This window comes from Propithecus coquereli, unplaced genomic scaffold (assembly GCF_000956105.1).
Source record: "Propithecus coquereli isolate 6110/MARCELLA unplaced genomic scaffold, Pcoq_1.0 Scaffold617, whole genome shotgun sequence".
NCBI classification, from domain to species: domain Eukaryota; kingdom Metazoa; phylum Chordata; class Mammalia; order Primates; family Indriidae; genus Propithecus; species Propithecus coquereli.
In genome coordinates, this window is record NW_012152141.1 from 98232 (window position 1) to 117745 (window position 19514).

Sequence of the window (19514 nt, forward strand, 5' to 3'; positions counted from 1 at the left end):
GGCACTCTAGCCCGGGCAACACAGTGAGACTCTGTCTCAAAAAAAAAAAAAAAAAAATAGGCAAAAGACTGAAAAGATAGTTTCCCAATGAAGAAATACAAATGACCAACAGTTATGTGAAAAGGTACTCAACATCACCAATCATTAGGCAATTGCAAATCAAAATCATGATGCGATTATCACTTTATACCTGTTAGGACAGTGAACATCAAAAAGAAGAGATAACAAGTTTTGACAAAGATGTGAAGAAAAAGAAATCCTGTACAGTGTTGGTGTGTTGTACATTTAGATTCATTATGAAAACCAGTATGGAAAATATTTTTAAAAAAGAAAAAAGAACAACCATACAATGCAGTAGTCCCAATTGTGTGTATATAGCAAAAGAAAATAAAATCAGTATGTCAAAGAAATATCCACATCTTCACGCTCATTGCAGCACTATTCACAATTGCCAAAATATGAAAACCTAAATGTTTATGAATAATGAATGAATAAAGAAAATATGGTGTACATATACACAACAGAATTTTGTTCAGCCATGAAAATATTATTTCAACAACATAGATGGACGTGGAGGACATTACACTAAGTGAAATAAGCTGGTCACAGAAAGACAAATACTGCACAATCTCACTTAAATGGGAAATCAAAAAAGTTGAACTCAGAGAAGAGAGTACAAAGGTGGTTGTCAGGGCCTGGGGTAGGGAAAATAAGAAGATGTTGTTCAAAGGTTGCAAACTTTCAGTTATAAGATGAATAAGTTTTGGAGACCTAATATATGGTACTGTGACTATAGTTAATAACAATATTTTGTATCATAAAATTTGCTAAGACAGTAGACCTTAAGTCTTAATACTAAACAAATTATGAAGGGAAGAATATGTTCATTAACTTGATTTTATTGATCATGTCACAATTTATATGCATATAAAATTACATTATACACAATTATACACTTATACAAATTTTTCTTGTGAAAAAACATCACATACACATACATATACATGTGTGTATATGTGTACATATATGTATATGAATATAAGTATGCATACATACACGAATGCCACAGTCCTGGTAAGCTTTATCATAAACAAGAGAAAATTATAAAATTATAGTTCTTATAAAAATAAGTACAAAGTGAGAGTTTAATATATGCTCAGCAATATAGCTGGGCTAATGACATAGTATATTTAAGAAAGATGGGGAGTAAATACCTGAAACTATATTAAAGTTAGGAAACTAGGACACATAGAGTTTAAAGTATTTATCATAGTTCACATAACAAAAACCCAGAATTTTGAAGTAAAACATCATATTTAATTATATTTAGGGAGGTACTTGCTATTCTGATTAAATTACTGAGTATGAATTTCTGTAGAATCACATGTGAAACCTCCACAGTATAGAAAACTATAAAGCAGAAAACATACCACATCTATTTGTGATATTCCTGGGATTTCTGAACCAAATACCAACATTATCACTTCACTCTGACATTTCATAAATGATGCTACAGAGAAATTTAAAAATCGTTTCACAGAGAGGTCCTCAGAAATATATAGATATTCCCATGTCCTTAAAAGCAATGGGAGAGCAGTCAGATCCTGCAGTCTCTTGTAAGCCATCGACAGCACTTTGGTTCCCACTATAACCTGGAAGGAAGATCACTGAAGAGGATCCTTAGAGAATTTAAAAATAAGAACAGAGATGCCCTTATGTGAGAACAGGAGAAAGAAACCCAGGCTTCTCAGAAACCATTTCCACTGGAGCAGAGCTGCTACAGGCCACATTTTAAGGTCTGGCTTCCACCTTAAACTTGGACCTCTCACCTGTATTATCTCCTTTATTCACTCCCACCTACCTGGGTGTTTGGCTACTGTCTTGTGTGTCTTCACCTTCCAGGGTTCTTTGCTTTGTTCCAGACAGGTGACAAGGTCTGGCTTAGAGACAGCAAGACCTGTTTTATTAGAAAAAAGTAATGTGAATTTTTGTTGGGATTCTCCAATTACCAATCTAGTATTGTGCTCACTAGAAAAAAATAACATTTTAGAAGATTATGAAAAAATTACTCCATAACAAACTGTTTTCTTAGAGAAACTTTAGAATATTCAGGAAGTATTTAACATTTTTGGGTTCTTAGTTCCAGTACCCAGTATTACTGAATGAAAAATTGGTGGTAGAAATTGGATTTTAAGCTGTGGCAACATTATTTTATGCCACTAAATTTCTGAAATTACCACTAATCAAGATTGAAGGATACAAATCAGCTCAAGAAAGGAAAAGATAAATGTTAAGATAAAATATCTTGAATATTTTATTATCTATACCAACTAATCCCTAAGTTTCCCTTGGAAACAAGGATGAAAAGCTCACTGATGCAAATCAGAAGCTCCCTGAAAGCATTCTACAAAGAAAGGATAGGAAATCCTTAGCGTGGAATAGGAATTGCATATTGAAGTCATCCTCACCCAGGGAGACCAGGTTCCTGTAGTTCTCTAACATCACATCCCTATACAAATTCCTCTGAGCAGGGTCCAGGCATTCCCACTCCTCCAGAGAGAATTCTATGGCCACATCTCTGAAGGTCAGCAGTCCCTGAAAAAATACATATTTACTAAGCTGCATGGGGAGAGTTAATTTCAGTTCTGGTGAAATGAGAGTGAAGACAACCGATTCTGACTTATATGAGTGACAGGAATTATCCAGTGAGGTAATTTTCAACAAAGAAATATCTCCTAATACATTCTATAACACTGAGGAAAACGGATGTCATAGCATACACAAAACCAGTGTACATACTCTACTTTTTTGGATGGCACAGTATACAAATAGGGCTACCAACACAAGCATGTACATTTTTGAGTACTTTATTTACATCATACAGGATAAGTTGTACATATTTCCTGTATGGAAAAGTCATGGTGGGTTAGAAGAGATCTCTCAAATTTTAACACGGACAACAATGAACTGGAGATTTCATTAAAATGCAGATTTTTATTTGGAAGATATGGGGTAAACCCTGAATTCATGGGTCGTGGCCCATTTCTAGGGACGAGGAATGAACACAGAGACAAAGAGATGCACACACACAAAGACGGTACAAGACTGCAGTATCTTCCTGCTGCAGCGTCTTTATTTTTAACACAGCCTGTTTGGCAACTGTCCCACCACAATTTCTTTGTTCCCACACTGTCCCAACTCAGCACATCCCGTTCCTTGTTGTTTCGTCTCTGGAGAGCCGATGTTTTCATTCTGAACTCTCTAGCCCTTTCTGTTTTCAGGTCAGGGCGCCCTGGACTCGCGTGCAAGCCCACAGGCATGTTCTGAGAAAAACAACAAGGAACCGTTCCCAGACAAAATGTCCTCTACATTCATGAATTTCTAACAATCTCATCAGGGATGCCAACGCTTTTGGCCCATGAGAATATTTTTCCAAACAGCCAGTAAGTGGTAGAGGCTGGGTTTATTCTGGTTTATTATACCAATAAACAAAGATGAGAGCCTTCATTTTCCAAAGCAAGCTATATGAAAGAGAATCTAAGAAAGGGGAGCTTCCACATCAAATGTGATGGCTTATGCACATCAGTTGGTAAATCTTCCCCAAAGTATGTATCAATAATAGAGAAAAATAATTAACTCTATAGAGGAAAATCTGTCAAGGAGCACGTTAACTGAGTGAATAAAATTAATACCAATTTTAATAGGACAAATGAGTATCAGGAGCTGATTCACAAAGGTGGACACATCACTGTTATGACAGCAGCGGCCCCCCAAAAATAAACTGTAATCTGAATCTAGTCATGAAGAAACACCAGTTCTGTTATTCCTGTATGTGCATTTAGGTGTTGATCAGTGAAACCAATTTGCTGGCGAGTACATATGGTGCTTATTTTTCCATTCTTGGGATACTTCACTTAGTAGAATGGGTTCCAGCTCTATCTAGGAAAATACAAGAGGTGCTATATCATTGTTGTTTCTTATAGCTGAATAGTACTCCATGGTATACATATACCATATTTTATTAATCCACTCATGTATTGATGGGCACTTGGGTTGTTTCCACATCTTTGCAATTGTGAATTGTGCCACTATAAACATTCGAGTGCAGATGTATTTTTTATAGAATGTCTTTTGTTGTTTTGGGTAGATGCCCAGTAATGGGATTGCTGGATCAAATGTTCTAAGCAAAATTCAAGCTTCAGATATCTCCCATGTTCTGTAATCTCTACAGTGCATTTAAATAGTCTTTTTAAGCATCCTAGAAAGCAAGTCTCTTCTAATTCTTCTCTTTTTCAGAACTTTGGGTTATTCCAGGCAATTAATGCCATCTTCTTTAAGAGTGCATATACTTCATCTTGTTCTACATAGAGCTGATGGGGCATCCAGATGGAACCTCAACAGTGCATATTCCTCTTCTTCACTGAAATCCAAGGACCTGACCTCATCCCCAACAGGAATCTTGGACATCCACACTTTCCCATGTTCAACAGCCACAAAGGGAACACTTTAAATACTGCAGGTCATAAACTTATGATGAGAGTTTTTCACAGCATAAAAGACGCCTGGATGGGGAGAATGGAGATAAGACTCTGCTATATAGGGGAGAAAGATTTTACAGAGTCTTTTGGCTATTATCAGAAGAAAAGGACAAGAGCAGTTGAAACAAACTCATTTGCAGAAACATCACAAGTAGAGAAGTAAAGGTTTGCAAGTTCCAAGCACATGGCATTCCAGGAGAAAAACTGAACACAGCCCCTGAACTGGGACACATTTACCTGAGAACCAGCCTTTTTTCCTGTTACTCCTCCTCCTCCTTTTGATTTTCTTCTCAGGCGAGATTATCTGGACATATTACACCTGCCTCTTGATAATATTTCTTTAAAGGCATCGGCACAACCCCTTCACCTGCTACCACCACATCCACAGGCAGAGGGACCTTGAAGTGCAGCAAAAATCTACCCCTCCCTGTCCCTCATCACAGGCAAGAGTCAGGAAGGAGCTTCTACATAGAGAACAGAAGTGTGAGTTTCTCTTTTCCTGCCCTCAGGTGCCCTCCCCTGCCACAGACACCAGCAGTTTCTACTACAGCAATGGGAATATGGGCCGTGCTGACCTGCCCCCATCAAACCCATGCAGAGCAGGCCGTTACTTCCCTCTGGACAACGGCTGAACTCAACATTCATGAATGTATCCGAGAGGCCTGATGCTTAACCCTGGTCTCACCTTAGCATCACCTGGGGCACTTAACTGAAACCACATGGATGCTCCCACCCAGACCAATAGAATCTGTGAGGATGGCACAGGTGATGGTGGTTCTTCAAATTGGCCATGTGATTCTAATTGGAAGCCTGTGCTGAGAACCACTTGGCTAAAGATCGCCTCTCGAGTTTAAATGTGCATAGAAATCATTTGTTCTTCAAGGCCACTCTAATGAGATTCTGTAACAGTGGCAGTCACTCCATCTCAAAGCAAATAATCACTATGTTCTTACGATGCCTATTTATGTGCTTGCTTAAGAATTTCAGGAACTAGTCTTGAGGTGTTAACTATAGAACCAAGACTGCCAAACTCCCCCTGGGGAAAAATGCTGAGCAGGTGGCCCTCAATTCTGTTGCAGTCTAGCTGACATCAGCCAGACCGCCAGATGGCCCAGTATTCAAGGTAACCATTGGAACAAGACATGGTGACCTGCACACGGCCAGCTCCTGCACAGTCTCCCAAGCTCCTTGCCCCTTTAAAAACCTTTCAGTCAGTCTGAGGAACGTGAAATGGTCTTTGCAACATTAGTCCACGACAGTGGCCATCTCCTCATGTTGCTAGCCCTTGAATAAACTGCTTTGCCTTCCCCCAACTATTGGATCTTGAGTTTGGCTTTTGAACAGTGAAGAGTCGAACATGATTTTGGTTAAAATTTTGCAGGTTTGGAGGGACTCTATGAAATGGCTTGTTTAACAATTTCCCTGTTAATGCCGCTGTTACTCCTCCTATGCTATAGTAGTACTCAGCTTGAGGAAGCAGGCACAGCACAGAGTCCCTTATCTCCAACACTTTTTAAACAACACAGACACTTTGGTCCAAGTGAAGACCACCCATCCCCATCCTGAACCATGGCATTGTCTGCTGGCCCTTCAAAGTTTCCAAAGGCTAGAGAAAGCAGCAACGTTTAAGTCTGCATTTGGAAAATAACAGGTACTTAACATTAATGCAATGTTTATTGAGCATGTACTATGTGATCACAAGTATGTTACAGAGCACCGTGCTGGGAACATCACATTATATGAATTAATCCTCCTAAAACCCTAGGAATTGGGTACTAAGTGTTGCCTAATTCCCAGGATTTAGATCAAGAGCTCAGGCTTTCAATTTCTTCTTCCATTTCTCTATCATTGCTTTTTAAAAAGAATATGTATAGAATAAAAGCTAAATATAGACAGATGGCAGGGATGGAAATGAAAGGTGAACTACAGTTCAGAGGAATTTTTCATTTTACTTTTACATTTAATTCTGACTCATGGAGTAACTACTGAATCTCTAGGAATGAAAACATGTTGGGTGGCATATCTCTAAAAGCATTGATTTCAATAAAAAGTTTTAATAATCTAAAATTTAATTTTAATTATAAATAAATAAATAATGTATCAAAATATGTAGACCTTTGTTCTCATGTGTCTGCTTTTATGTTTCAAAAAATCGTGAACACCAGCTCTGGATGGAGGACAGGAGCAGCCACCCAAAACTCCGATCTCTGCTCATCAGTCCTGTGAGGGGAGTTTACAGGGAAGGGGCAGACCTGGACAAGGCTCAGAAAATGGTGGATCTGGGCAGGGGTGGGGCAGGGAGTGATTCCTAGGCTTCCTGTCTCTATGCCACAGAGATATTTCCAGTTCTGTCTTTCCTAAGCCTGCCCAAAAGAAACAACTCCTGGAGTTTGTATAATTTTAATATATTTAAGACAATTACTTGTCTCTCTTTCTTTCTTTCTATCTTCCTTCCTTTCCTTCCCTTCCTTCCCTTTCTTTCCTTCCTTCCTCCCTCCCTTCTTTCTTTCTCTCTCTCTCTCTCTCTCTTTCTTTCTTTCTCTTTCTTCTTATCAAGAGACAGGGTCTTGCTTCATTACCCAGGTTTGAGTACAGTGGTGTGATTATAGCTCACAGTAACTTCCAATTCCTGGGCTCAAGTATCGTCCTGCCTCAGCCTTCTGAGTAGCTAGCAGTACAGGCATGTGTCATCATACATGGCTAATTTTTAAAAATTCTTTGTAGAGAAGGGGATCTCACAATGTTGCCCAGGCTGGTCTCAAACTGCTGGCATCAAGCAATCCTCCCACCTCAGTCTCCCAATGTGCCAGAATTACATGTGTGAGCCACTGCCCCCGACCTTCTTTTTCTATTTTATAATATACAGTAACAAGCAGTTTAATCAAAACTCTTAATATTTTCTAGGACAATAATATTAGAAGATATTTATTTTTAACAATAACAATAATAAAAATAGTAATAACTATTCTGTCTATGAAAACCCCTTCACACAGTGACATCAGAATTCACAACATAAGGGAAGTGACCCATAAAAGCCAAAGTCCCCTGCACACCTCCCTTCTTTATATTGGCCACATGATGCTGAATTCAGTCATTTGTCCATTTGTTCTAGACTGCAAGTTCCTGGACAGTAGGGCCCATGACTGCTTCATTTGTTTCTCTAATGTCCGTATAAAATGGAAACGATTTATCCATCAGTTTGTGTCTCCAGACCTCCTCCTTGTTTTTCACTGAGGTACCAGGAAACTGGAACAACCCCAATCTGGGCACCAACAAAGGAGATTCTTTCTACGAGAAGAGGAACAAACCCTGGATGACCATTCTTCTTCCCCTGAGATGGAAGTTTAGATTCTGTTCTCAGCCTGACCCCAGTCTGCACAGGACATCCCCAATGTCTCAAAGCCTCTCAGGTACTGGTGAGAGGGTCCCCAGTGAGCCTGAGGTGATAGCCCCATGGAGAATGAGATAGCAGAGACTCAGGGTGATTCTGTGGAGCCAGAATAAAAAAGTCCCTGGTGGGACAGCTGACCCTAGATCAATGTGTAATATTATCTGTTCTTGATCAGCTAACTTGGGAATAAGGAAGAAAAAGACTACCTTACTCCATTAACACAGTATAAAGGTAGCCAGTAGTTGTGGTCATGACTGTGAATATTTTGTGGCCCTGTTCTCCAACTGCTGAGGTGCTGATTTACACTCATAGATTCTGCCACCAAATTATATTTATACTGGGAATTCTTCACACAACTGAAGCAGCTCACTGGACAAGATCTGGAAAACGTGAGGGGCCCCCATTCCAAAAGGGAGACTTACAAAGTCTGTGTTGACCTCTCACAATGCAGAAAATTACTCCCTTGTGTTTTTGTACAATCTCAGTCCAAAGACCGGCCTGACCTTTGTGAATCCCAAGTGAAGGCCACCCCTTATGTGACAATTCTAGGTAGAATCAACCTGGCTTTATATTCTTGGGTGTTACAGCAAGGGGAGGAAAACTAGAGGCAAGATCCCCTCACCGAAGCTGCTCTGTCACATCCCCGAAGAACCCCATAACCTGGATTCAAAATTTGGAGCTTCAGATTTAGGTCTTGGGGGTGGGGGTGGGGATGCAGCTGTGCGTATTCATGGGCATTTGAGAAAGAGGAGAGGAAAGGTGAGAGTCTCAGGACTACTCAATGCCCATGTGTGAGCCTGGTTGAGTTTCCGGGCCACCTGGTCTCTGGATCAGTTTCAGGTCTGAAGATACCCGGGTAATTGAAACACAGAGCTAGAGTGGCTGACTGCTGCCCTATGAAGTTATTTTCGTAGAAATCTAGTCTAACTGCTCTAGAAGAGAGATTGCAAATAGGCAGAGACACCATTCTAGCTTCAGATACTGGGGACAGCATGTACTCCGCTGCACAATTGTGGGTTGTGACTGGAAGACAGAGAGGGAAAGGGCCCTCTAGAGTGAGGCATGGTGGACATCGTATATATTTATATTATGTCTGGCAATTCTGGATGGTGTATGGGAAATATAATTAAAAACATAATCATTTTCAACCCCAAAATAACTTTCTATGATGAAAGAACAGAAAAAAACACTTATATTACACAATTAAACCAGAATGTGATGTGTATCTCAGTTAATCTGCTAAGAGATTGCCAAGATAAAAAAAAAAGTCACCATAATGAGTCGTCAAGTAGAAGACTTGATAGCACCATCTGTGATATATAGTTCACCCTAAGTTCACCTGGTGATTGGAAAGGCCGCGTCTGTTTGTTAATTGGCTGTATTCAAAGGAAAAAGGACTTCATATCTTCATAATAGAAGATAGTTTTGAAACTTGGAGCCAGGTGCCTACCAAAGGGAGGCACCTATACCACAACAGAAACTGTGGAATAGGATGCTACCTTCTTGACTATTTACATTTGAAAGCAATTATTCCTGGCTCCTAGAAAAAGACAACCCTGGGTTTTAAAAAATGACAAAAAGCTTATGCAGCTAGTAAAATGATGTGTATATATTTCAAAGAGACAGGGAAAAATTCACATATAAAATTTTCTAAATTAAGAGCTTTAAGAAAAAGGAAAACAGCAAAATCTCTTCCCAATTTTCAAGTTGAAGGATTCAGTCTGGTATTTCTAATTTGTATTTGCTCTTACAGCAGCCAGGTCGAGGGCCATGGCCTTGAATTCATGGAGATAATTCCAGGAGGTACTAGATCCAGGCACCTTAGCTACACTGTGCACACAAAAGAGGATTTGTGGGGAAGAAAAAATTAGAAGACAGGTGCTATCAAGGACCCATGGGTGGGGGACAGTGTAGAGTTGGTGAAAGGACTGGTTGGTGCTGTGAATGAAACTGAAAACCTCAGGACCATCCCCCCAACTCCTTATGGAAAAGTTAAGGTCAAGCCTGGAGGCTGAGTCATGCAATACCCTGTTCCAAATGAACAGCTGTTACTAACAATATGCATCAGCCAGAACCCCAAGGGAAGCTAAAAAGCCTCAGGCATCTACAAGGACTGCTCCCATAGAACATTCCTAATGAAATTTCTTGCTGGCCTCCCATAAACAAGAACATGCATATTGTAACTTTTGTTCTGCAGACTAAGTCTAGCTCCTAAAACTAAAGTCTGTTCAATTCCACACTAATAATGTTGATTACAAGCTTATCTTCCCAAATGTAGGACAGAGACAAGATCAAATATTCTTTCACCCACCCAGGGACACATACATAATTGATTCTTCCTTCACTCTTTCTTTTTCCTCTTCAAACATTCACATTGTCCTATCTACAATGTAAAATTTCCTGGGCCTCAGAAGAATGTGACCATTTTGCATCACTGCCCACGTCCCTCCTCTGTTTCTCTGCTCTATGCCTTGTCACTTTTAAATACCGAAGTTCTCAAATGCCCCTTCAGAAAAAGTCAAAGATGCATCTGTGGTTTCTGTCTTTTCCAGGAGTGTCCTCAAGCTTTGGCTTAATAAACTTCCATTGATTTATATCTTTGTCTCAGTTACTTACTTCGGCTTGCCAGAGCGAGAGGTGCTAGCCAGACTGGGGTATGCTTCAGTTCATTCCTGTGCCATGCAGGCAGATGACATTATCACTGGGTGGTCCAGAAGTGTGGATTGATGGAGGACCAGGTTGCTGCTACAGATTCACAGTCTTGGGATAGGGCTAAGCCAGGAGAGTTCTAGGCACTTGCGTGGGGGTTTTTGGGGAAACTCTAGGAGCAAGGGAGCTGTGGGCTGTATTCCACAGGGTAGAGCCTTACCTGGGAGGGATGTGGCCTCATCGTTGCAGACTGAGCGTGTGCATGAATCAGTGACAATCACACAGTGGCAGCAGGGTGGGGAGAGGGAATCTGACCACAGAACTGCTTCCTTCTAAGACCTCACTCAGTCTCCTCTGAAACCAGAAGGAGATGTGGAATCACAGCAAAATTCATAGCGCGACAGCATACGCGCAGGAGAACAGACCCTCCCTTCCCTGAGACGACTGCAGTCTCCCTGCAGCCCAGGCCCCTGTGATGTCTTTTTTTCCTTGACAGCACCACTGACACCAAATGTGTGAGTTTGCTGAACACTAACCAATATTCCAATACCAACTGTTTCTGCAAAATCCAATTCTGATCCAGTTAGCACAGACATCACAAGTTCAGGGCTCAGTCCCACCACAGTGCCCTCACAGCAGATGCCAGTGGCAAGACCCAAGGGCACATCTGTGTATTTGAGCAACTGCCTATAAACCAGGGCCTCACATAACCCCCTCCACAATCTTAATAATTTGATAAAATTACTCACAGAACTCAGCAAACCACATTACTTCATTCACCAGTTAATTTTAAAGGCTACCACTCAAGAACAGACAGATGGAAGAGACGTATATGGCAAGGGAAAGTGGTGGGAGCAGATGGGGTGGGTAGTTAATCCTTGTGAGTAGCTGTGGTTAAAGAAATTTCCCATCCTCTGTGTTCTCAAAAGCAGCTCTCTGCAAAAAGACCCTTCCCATTATGACTTAGGTGATACTGTTTTTTAACCAGTCACAAAGCTAGACATAGACTCCGCAAATTCACATTTATTGCTCGTGAACAATTAGCTGAACAGTCTTGTCTTCAGTGGTCAGAACAAAATATTTCTTGACCAAATTTTGCTTAAGCTTCTCTCCTTCCCCCAGGCCCATGAACTTTGACACATCCTAAGTTTGACCCACCATACAACCCCTCTTTATTCCCCTCCTAAGAACAAGCTGACTTCAGGGTGAAACATTCTCTGACCTAGAATATTATTTTTCCACCCTCCCCTCTCACCTTTTTCTAATCCTGTTTGCTTGTGCCTATGAAAGAAGGCCCTTGTCCAAACTTTATGATGCTTTCAGATCTTATACTTGGTGATTTCCCCTATGGTAATACTTCTTTAGAACAATTAAAAATTTATTTTATTGGGCAGTAAGTTGTCATTTTAAATTTATTTTATTGGACAATGTCTAGAAACAGCCCCAGGACCCTAACAATTACACCTTTAGAAAGGGGATCTCATCACCAATCCCACTTTCTTCCAAACCGCAACCACATCTGCCTGTGGTTCCCAGCTTTCCAGGGCTCTCTAGCTTCTCTCAGTACCAAGGGCTCCTCCCACGTGAGGTTCTCTCATGGCTGGTGTGACAAGGCTGGGATACCTACACAGGAGGCTCCCTAGGCCCTCCATGACCACCTTTTTCAGGAGCAAGACTAACTTCAGCTTAGTCCTTGGACTCAGACCTCTGGTTCCCAGTCAAATTTATTCACTTAGTTTCGGATGAGAAAATATCCAGTGTTTGAAAAATTCAGCAAAATCCTACAAACTCAGTGTTGAGGTTTACATGACAGAAGAGAATTATAAAGCACTGAAATTTCATACTTCAACATGAAAAGCAAAATTTTCTATCCTTGTCAAACAATAAACGTGTCATTTAGTTATCACTTTCATGAAAATAAATCATTTAGTAAACAATCATATGTGAACATTTTCAAGTGCCATCTCACAGGATTTAGTAGTATTAAACTCTAACTTCCAGATAATAAAAAACAGAATAGAGTTAACCACTGTCACAAATTCTCCATTCTGCAAAAAAGAGTAAATGATGTTTTCATGAATCTGTGTAATTCACCAATTTACGTACCACACTTTCTTGTGGAAATCTATTCATCTTTATGCAGCCATAAAGTAAAATGGACTTTGTCTTTTTTTTTTTTTTTTAGCATTCCAAAGCTAAGCTCCAGAATTCCATTTGAAATCACCCTCAAAAAAGAACAGATCTCAGAAACGTATTACACTAATTCTGGGGTGAAAAAAGGTAAATAAGATTTTTTCTGAAACGGAATATATAACTACATATTTAATTCCCTTTTCTGAATTCCATTTCGGTCGTACCTTTTGAGAATTTTTTTTTTAATTTTTCAAGCTGTATGGATGAATTGCATTTTACAGTTAATGTAAAACTAGAGCTGAAATTGAGCAACAAGTTTTTCAAGGCAACAAATTCAGGGAGTGGCAGTGGTGACCAGAACACATGGACATGTCTGCCTCAAGTGTCAAAGAAGGTCATCCTATCCCTTGGGACTCCCACCCCATCCTTCTCACTGAAGTGCTCAATGACCACCCTCCCAAGAGAAACTGCACTGTGCCTTCCAATGTGCATGAAGTTTGTATTGTTTTGCAGGTTTTTGCACCACCTTGCTGGGGTGCATTATCTTCATCATTTGGGATAGTTTTTGTCCCTTCACATGTCTGAGAGAATCCAGAAGGTGGGAATGATTTGTGCACTTTCCCCTGAACACCAGCATCGGATGGGCTGACAAGCAATGTGTCTCCAAGAAATGAAAACTGAAGCTGGGACAATAAAATCTTAAAGTACCAATGGGTTAGCTTTTTAGGTGGAGGGTATGCCAGGAGACTCCTCTCAAACTCAAGGGCATTCAACTCTTTCCCTGAAAGTCTCCAGCCCCATATCTTAGGCTGTCCTCTTGGAAGAGATTACCCAGAGACAGATATTCACTGGACACCCCAAAAAATATGGCTGCTATGGGAATCTTGGGTGATCTCCAAGGGGCCCTATCCTTCCTCTGAGACAGACCCCTGCGGGGCCCAGGTTTGACCATCCCCCATTTATGGTCTATGTTCCCTTTTCGACCAGTGATCTGTATAATTGGAAAAATCAAAACCCTTCTTTCTCCGAGAAGCCAGAGGGACTGATATCTCTCCTGGAGACTATTTTCTTTACTCATCAGCCAACCTGGGATGACGGCCAGCAGCTTTTACAGGCTCTCTTTGCCTCGGAGGAGAGAGAGAGGATTTGGAGGGAAGCAGCCAAGAAGATTCCTGGTCTGGACGGACAGCCTACTACTGACCTTGTCTGGGTGGAGCGGGTGTTTCCCTCTCTGTGCCCTGACTGGGATCCCAATGACAATGTAGGTAAGGGGGCTCTTGATCAGTATTGCCAGACTCTGCTCCGGGGTATACGGGCAGCGGCCAAAAAGCTGACCAATCTGTCTAAGGTAAGCGAGACAGTGCAGGGGCTGAATGAAGCCCCGGCGGCGCTTTTAGAACACCTCTGTGAAGTTTATCGCCTCTACACCCCTATAGATCCTGAAGCACCTGAGAATAGGTGTGCTATTAATATTGCTTTCGTTAGTCAATTGGCCCCAGATATTAGAAAAAGTTGCAGAAGGTAGAAGGGTTTGAAGGGAAGTTGCTGTCTGAATTGGTAGAGATTGCCTAGAAGATTTACAACAACTGGGAAGACCCCGGAACTGTGCAATCTAAGAAAATGGCTAAGATTATGGTGGCCGCCATTGGCGGACCCCAGAAACCGAGGGAAAGAGTAAGTCAAGAAAGAAAGACTGGGTTGAAAGGTCAAAAGAAAGGGAGAAATGACCTGGGACTGGATCAGTGCACCTATTGCAAAGGATGTGGACATTGGAAGAAAGACTACCACCTACCTGAGGTATGAGCTAAAGGGAAGAAAGAGAACTCTCTCTACTGGAAGAATTGAAGCAATCTTAAAGATCCCACAGCCCCAAACCAAGAAGCAGGTGTGTGAGTTTTTGGGGGCCATGGGCTATTGCAGACCCTAGATCCCTAAGTTCGCTGAAATAGCGAAGCCCCTGTATGCCAGCACAGGGGGAAAAGAGGAAGCCCTAGTATGGACTGAAACTGAATCAAAAGCCATTGAGTCTCAAACAGGTGCTTATAAATGCCCCTGCACTGGCCTTACCTGACCAAACTAAGCCTTTCCAGTTATACATGGCTGAAGCCAGAGGAATAGCCAAGGGGGTCCTGGCCCAAAAGCTGGGACCGTGGAATAGATCAGTTGCATATTTATCTAAAAGACTGGACCTGGTGGCCTCTGGCTGGCCAGGATGTGTCTGGGCCATTGCTGCGACAGCTGTCCTGGCTAAGAGGCCTCCAAGCTCACTTTGGGGCAGGTCTTGTGCATTATTGACCCTCACTCAGTAGAGGCCCTGCTGAGAAGCCCGCCTGAGAAATGGCTCTCCAACTCAGGCATAACTCAGTATCAAGTGTTGCCATTAGACCCTCCCAGAATTCGCTTCCTAAAAACAGCTTCCCTCAACCCTGCTACTCTGCTCCCGGACGATGAGCCATCAGAGCCACTGCATGACAGCCTGGAAACAGTGGGGTCATTGACTAATTTAAGAGCGGATCTCACTGATCAATTATGGCCAAACCCTGATGAGGAGCTGTACACGGATGGAAGCAGTTACATGTCTGAAGGAGCCAGGTATGTAGGGGCGGCTGTGGTCACCGCAGACCAGGTTGTTTGGGCTCAGGCTTTGGGTCATGCGACTTCAGCCCAAAAAGCGGAACTCATAGTCTTAACCCAATCCCTGGGGTGGGGAAAGGACAGAACTGTTAAGATCTACACATATAGTAGATATGCCTTTGCAACGGCTCATGTCCACGGAGTGCTTTATCAGGAGCGAGGCCTGCTGACCTCTGAAGGCAAGGAGATAAAGAATAAACTTGAAATTCTGCCTCTGTTAGAAGCCATATGGTTACCAAAAAAGGTGGCTATCATCCACTGTAAGGGGCACCAGACAGCTAATTCCCTGATAGCAAAAGGAAATGTTTTTGCTGATGCAACGGCCAAAGAGGTCGCTCAAAAACCAGTGGGGCCCCTCCAGATTCTTCCTGTTTTGCCTGAACGGCCTCTACCACATTCCCCAACCTATAACAACAGAAAAAACAAATTGGGAAAAGCCTTAAAGGTTAGAACTGCTACAGGAGGGTGGAAAGTCCTTCTGGACAACAGAATTCTAGTTCCTGAACACCTAGGACAAGACCTGATTCAGCAAATATACCAGAGTGCCCACCTTGGCAGCACAAGACTGACTGAACTCCTCCAGAGGGACTACTACATCCCTGGACTACACCAGATGGCCCAACAGGTAACGACAAGATGTCTCACCTGTGCTCAAGTGAACTCAGGTAAGGGAATTAACCCCCCTCCGGGAACTAGACTAAGGGGGCAAGTCCCAGCAGAACACTGGGAAGTGGACTTTACAGAAGTAAAACCAGGCAAGTATGGATACTGGTACTTGCTTGTGTTTGTGGACACCTTCTCCGCTGGGCAGCTTTCCCGACAAAGTCGGAGACAGCACAAGTAGTTGTGAAAAAGTTAGTAACTAAAATTGTTCCTAGACTGGGCCTCCCACTAGCATTGGGTCCAACAATGGCCCAGCGTTCACTGCTAAGACAACTCAATTGCTGGCTCAGGTGCTGCAGATTAATTGGAAATTACATTGTGCTTATAGACCTCAGAGTTCAGGGCAGGTAGAAAGGATGAATAGGACTCTAAAAGACACTTTAAGTAAACTAAGTGTAGAGACTGGCGAAGACTGGGTGAGTCTCCTTCTGTTTGCCTTGTTAAGAGTTAGATGTACCCTATATGTAAAAGGAATAACCCCGTATGAGATTATGTTTGGTAGACCTACCCCACTCATACCTAAGCTGGCGGAAGACAGAGTGACAGAGTTAAACAATCATTCCCTTCTTAAGTCCTTACAGGCTTTGCAGTCCAGTGCCCAACAAACTCAAGATTTAGTAAGGGCTGCACACCCTGGACCTACTAACTCTCCCTCTGACAAAGCTTCATTCCAGGTGCAGCCTGGGGACCTTGTTTAGATAAAAAGGCTTCAGCCAGCAACGTCAAAGCCCAAGTGGACTGGACCTCTGCCAGTTATTCTCACCACCCCAACAGCTGTGAAAGTCGTGGGAAAGCGCCACTGGATGCATCGCACCCAGATTAAGAAAGCGAGCCATCCCAGTGTTGGCACCATTGTTAGTGGGACTGGGAATCGCAGGTTTGGGTGCTGGAGGTACAGTTGCTCTGATAACTGCAAATCAAAATTTTAAGATACTAAGCCACCAGGTTGATATTAATTTAAGTGACTTAGAAAAGTCTATTAGCTATTTAGAACAATCAGTAGATTCCCTAGCTGAAGTAGTTCTTCAGAATAGAAGAGGGCTGGATGTGCTGTTTTTAAAATAAGGAGGCTTATGTGTTGCCCTAAGAGAAACTTGCTGTCTCTATGCTAACCATTCAGGCGTGATTCGCAACAGCTTATCACAAGTACGTAATAGAATAAAGGAGAAAAAAAAAAAACAGCTATCGAAAGACCATATTGGTATAAAAACTTATTTACTAGGTCCCCTTGGTTAACTACTCTCTTGTCCACAATAGCAGGGCCTCTGATCTTATTCTTATTAGCATTATTAATTGGCCTATGTATAATTAACTGCCTTTTAATATATGTGCAAAAGAGTATCCAAAGTGTCAAGTTAATGGTGCTTCACACTCATTATCACCACGTCTGTGAAAATGACTTGTAAATGCAGAATCAAAGATTTGATTACACAGAAAACCAGTGGGGAATGTAGTAGTAGGCCTCAAAAATATGAAAAGTTATTATGAAAACGCTGTTTCAAGACTCATTCCTGTCTATAGAGTAAAAAGCTTGTACTTTGTAAACCTCGCCCTTAATAGAAAAATCTGTACTCTGTAAGCAATGACCTTGTAACTAATTGTGTAAACCCCCCAGCTGCCTGTAGTTAGAATTTACTGTACTTGCCTAACCCAAGAAAGAACGCTCCCTGCCTTAACTGATGCTATCTGCTTCTGTAACCTTGCTTGCTCAAAGATTGTAACCAGTCACATGGCCAGGCAGGTGGTCTGAGGCAGATCACAGACCCTGCAGCTATGCAATGTATGATGTAATTATTTTTGTTCCACTATGTCGTGTTTAATGTCACGCAGCCATCCCCGCGCCCCCCCCCCGCCCAAATTAGTATAAAGTCTTCTCACCTTTTCGGCTCTGGACTGCTCTCTGTGCTGCTGCCTCTCAGCGGTGCAGAGGGTAGTCGCTGGCCAGCTAATAAAGACTCACAATTTCGCTCAATTCGGTCTCTCAATGGTCACTTCTCGCACTCTGTGCCAATAACAATATTACCTATCTGCACTAGATAATGAGGTAACAGGAAGGCAACAGAAGACAACTGTGTTTATTTTGGCAAGAAGTTTTGTTTATTAGATAAAGAAATTTCAGAGTCCATCTCTCCTCTTGGAGTGGGGGTAAAAAAACAAAATTAGAAGAATCTTAATGTTCAGGCTTATTTCTGAGGCTTTCTAATGTTCAAAAGCACTCGAATGCCTAAGCTACATTTTTTTTTGAAGAATTATTTGCTGTACCCCAACATTAACTTCGAAAAAAAAATTAGGCTTAACCAACCACAAACAGGCAATTATCCTGATTACAAAACCAGGAAATTTCCACCTGGATAGTGCAAATAAGGTAAATACATAACTGTAACCATTTGGTTTGTTTCCTCATGCACCTTGTAAGAGCCTTTCCTTCAAGCCCTCTCTCCCAGGAGACCCTCAAAGTACAAACTATGGCTGGGGGACTTACGATTCGTGAATTGCTTTTGCTCAACTAAAACAAACTCTTTACCGCTTTAATGGCGCCTTACTTTGTTTTTAACAAGAGAAAGGGATGGGGGCCGCACGGACCACACAGCTCCTTCCAGGCACAAGCGCCACCCCCCCGCCTCTCCCCGAAATCAGGATCCTCCTCTGATGACCCTCCTATCATCACCTCAGGATGGGGGAGAGACGCGGGGCAGAGACGCAGATCTGCCCAGACAAGGCTCCAGGCAGGGCAAAGTAAGCGCTCAGAGATGATCCAGTACGCCCCGGTCGCAGCTGCCCGCCCAACCCCACCCTGTGGCCAGAGGCGAATGAGGATCATGGTGTGCCAGTGGTGAATTTCCGTCTTAAGGCCCCAGAGCTGTGGCAGGGAGGACCGGGTCCCACCACAGCCGCTTCAGGCCAGCTCCGACTAGACCCCTCCCAGCCCCCACACTCACCATTTCCCAGCTTCTGGGGTGTCCTGGTCTTCTCCCTATGGATCTCCCAGTCCCTGCAGGTCACAGGACGACAGAGGTTGCGGAAGAGACACCTGGGAGCTCCCGCAGACGGAACAGCGCAGAGAGAACCCCTGGCCGTTTCTCGGCGCAAAAGACAAAAGCGGAACCACATCCTGGAAGCCGCCTTCTTCTTTCTGGCTGCGCATCTCATTGGGCAGTTCTCAATGCAGCATCTCTGATTGGATAGGGCCCAAGGTCCCACCCCTCTGGCCATGAATGACAGGAGACGCGATCAGACAAGGGGCTGCATGAGGCCGGAGTGACAGGGTCTTGGTTGGAGCTCTTTTTGGACAGGGCTTTCCCCTTGCTCTGGGACCTCACCCTGCCTGGGAGTCGTTTGTATTTAACCTTGAATGTAAATTGTATCCATTTATGAAATATATATATATAGTAAATATATGTTATTCACAAATGGAAACCTCATAATGAAAATTATTTTAATGTTTGAGATTTTGTAAGCTTCCTAGCCTCTAATTTTTTGAGGAGACAGCCTGAGCATTGAAAATG

The 19514-nt window shown here is 42.4% G+C and overlaps 1 protein-coding gene across 2 annotated transcripts in view; it reads right to left on the reverse strand.

Annotated features, from left to right (window-relative positions):
• Positions 1-19067, reverse strand: part of LOC105822493 (zinc finger protein 679-like) — a 44491-nt gene extending 25424 nt beyond the window's left edge. Inside the window, exons 1-3 of one of the 2 annotated variants that reach the window (XM_012659472.1) lie at positions 18948-19067; positions 2469-2595; positions 1862-1957 (exon numbers count right to left, since the gene is read on the reverse strand). In XM_012659472.1, the coding sequence (XP_012514926.1) occupies positions 1862-1957; positions 2469-2595; positions 18948-18950 (226 nt within the window). In that variant the 5' untranslated portion in view covers positions 18951-19067. Of the gene's footprint in view, positions 1-1847; positions 1958-2468; positions 2596-18947 lie in introns of those variants that run through there. The other variant, XM_012659473.1, reaches the window with a different exon arrangement.
• Between the last annotated feature and the right edge of the window lie 447 nt (positions 19068-19514).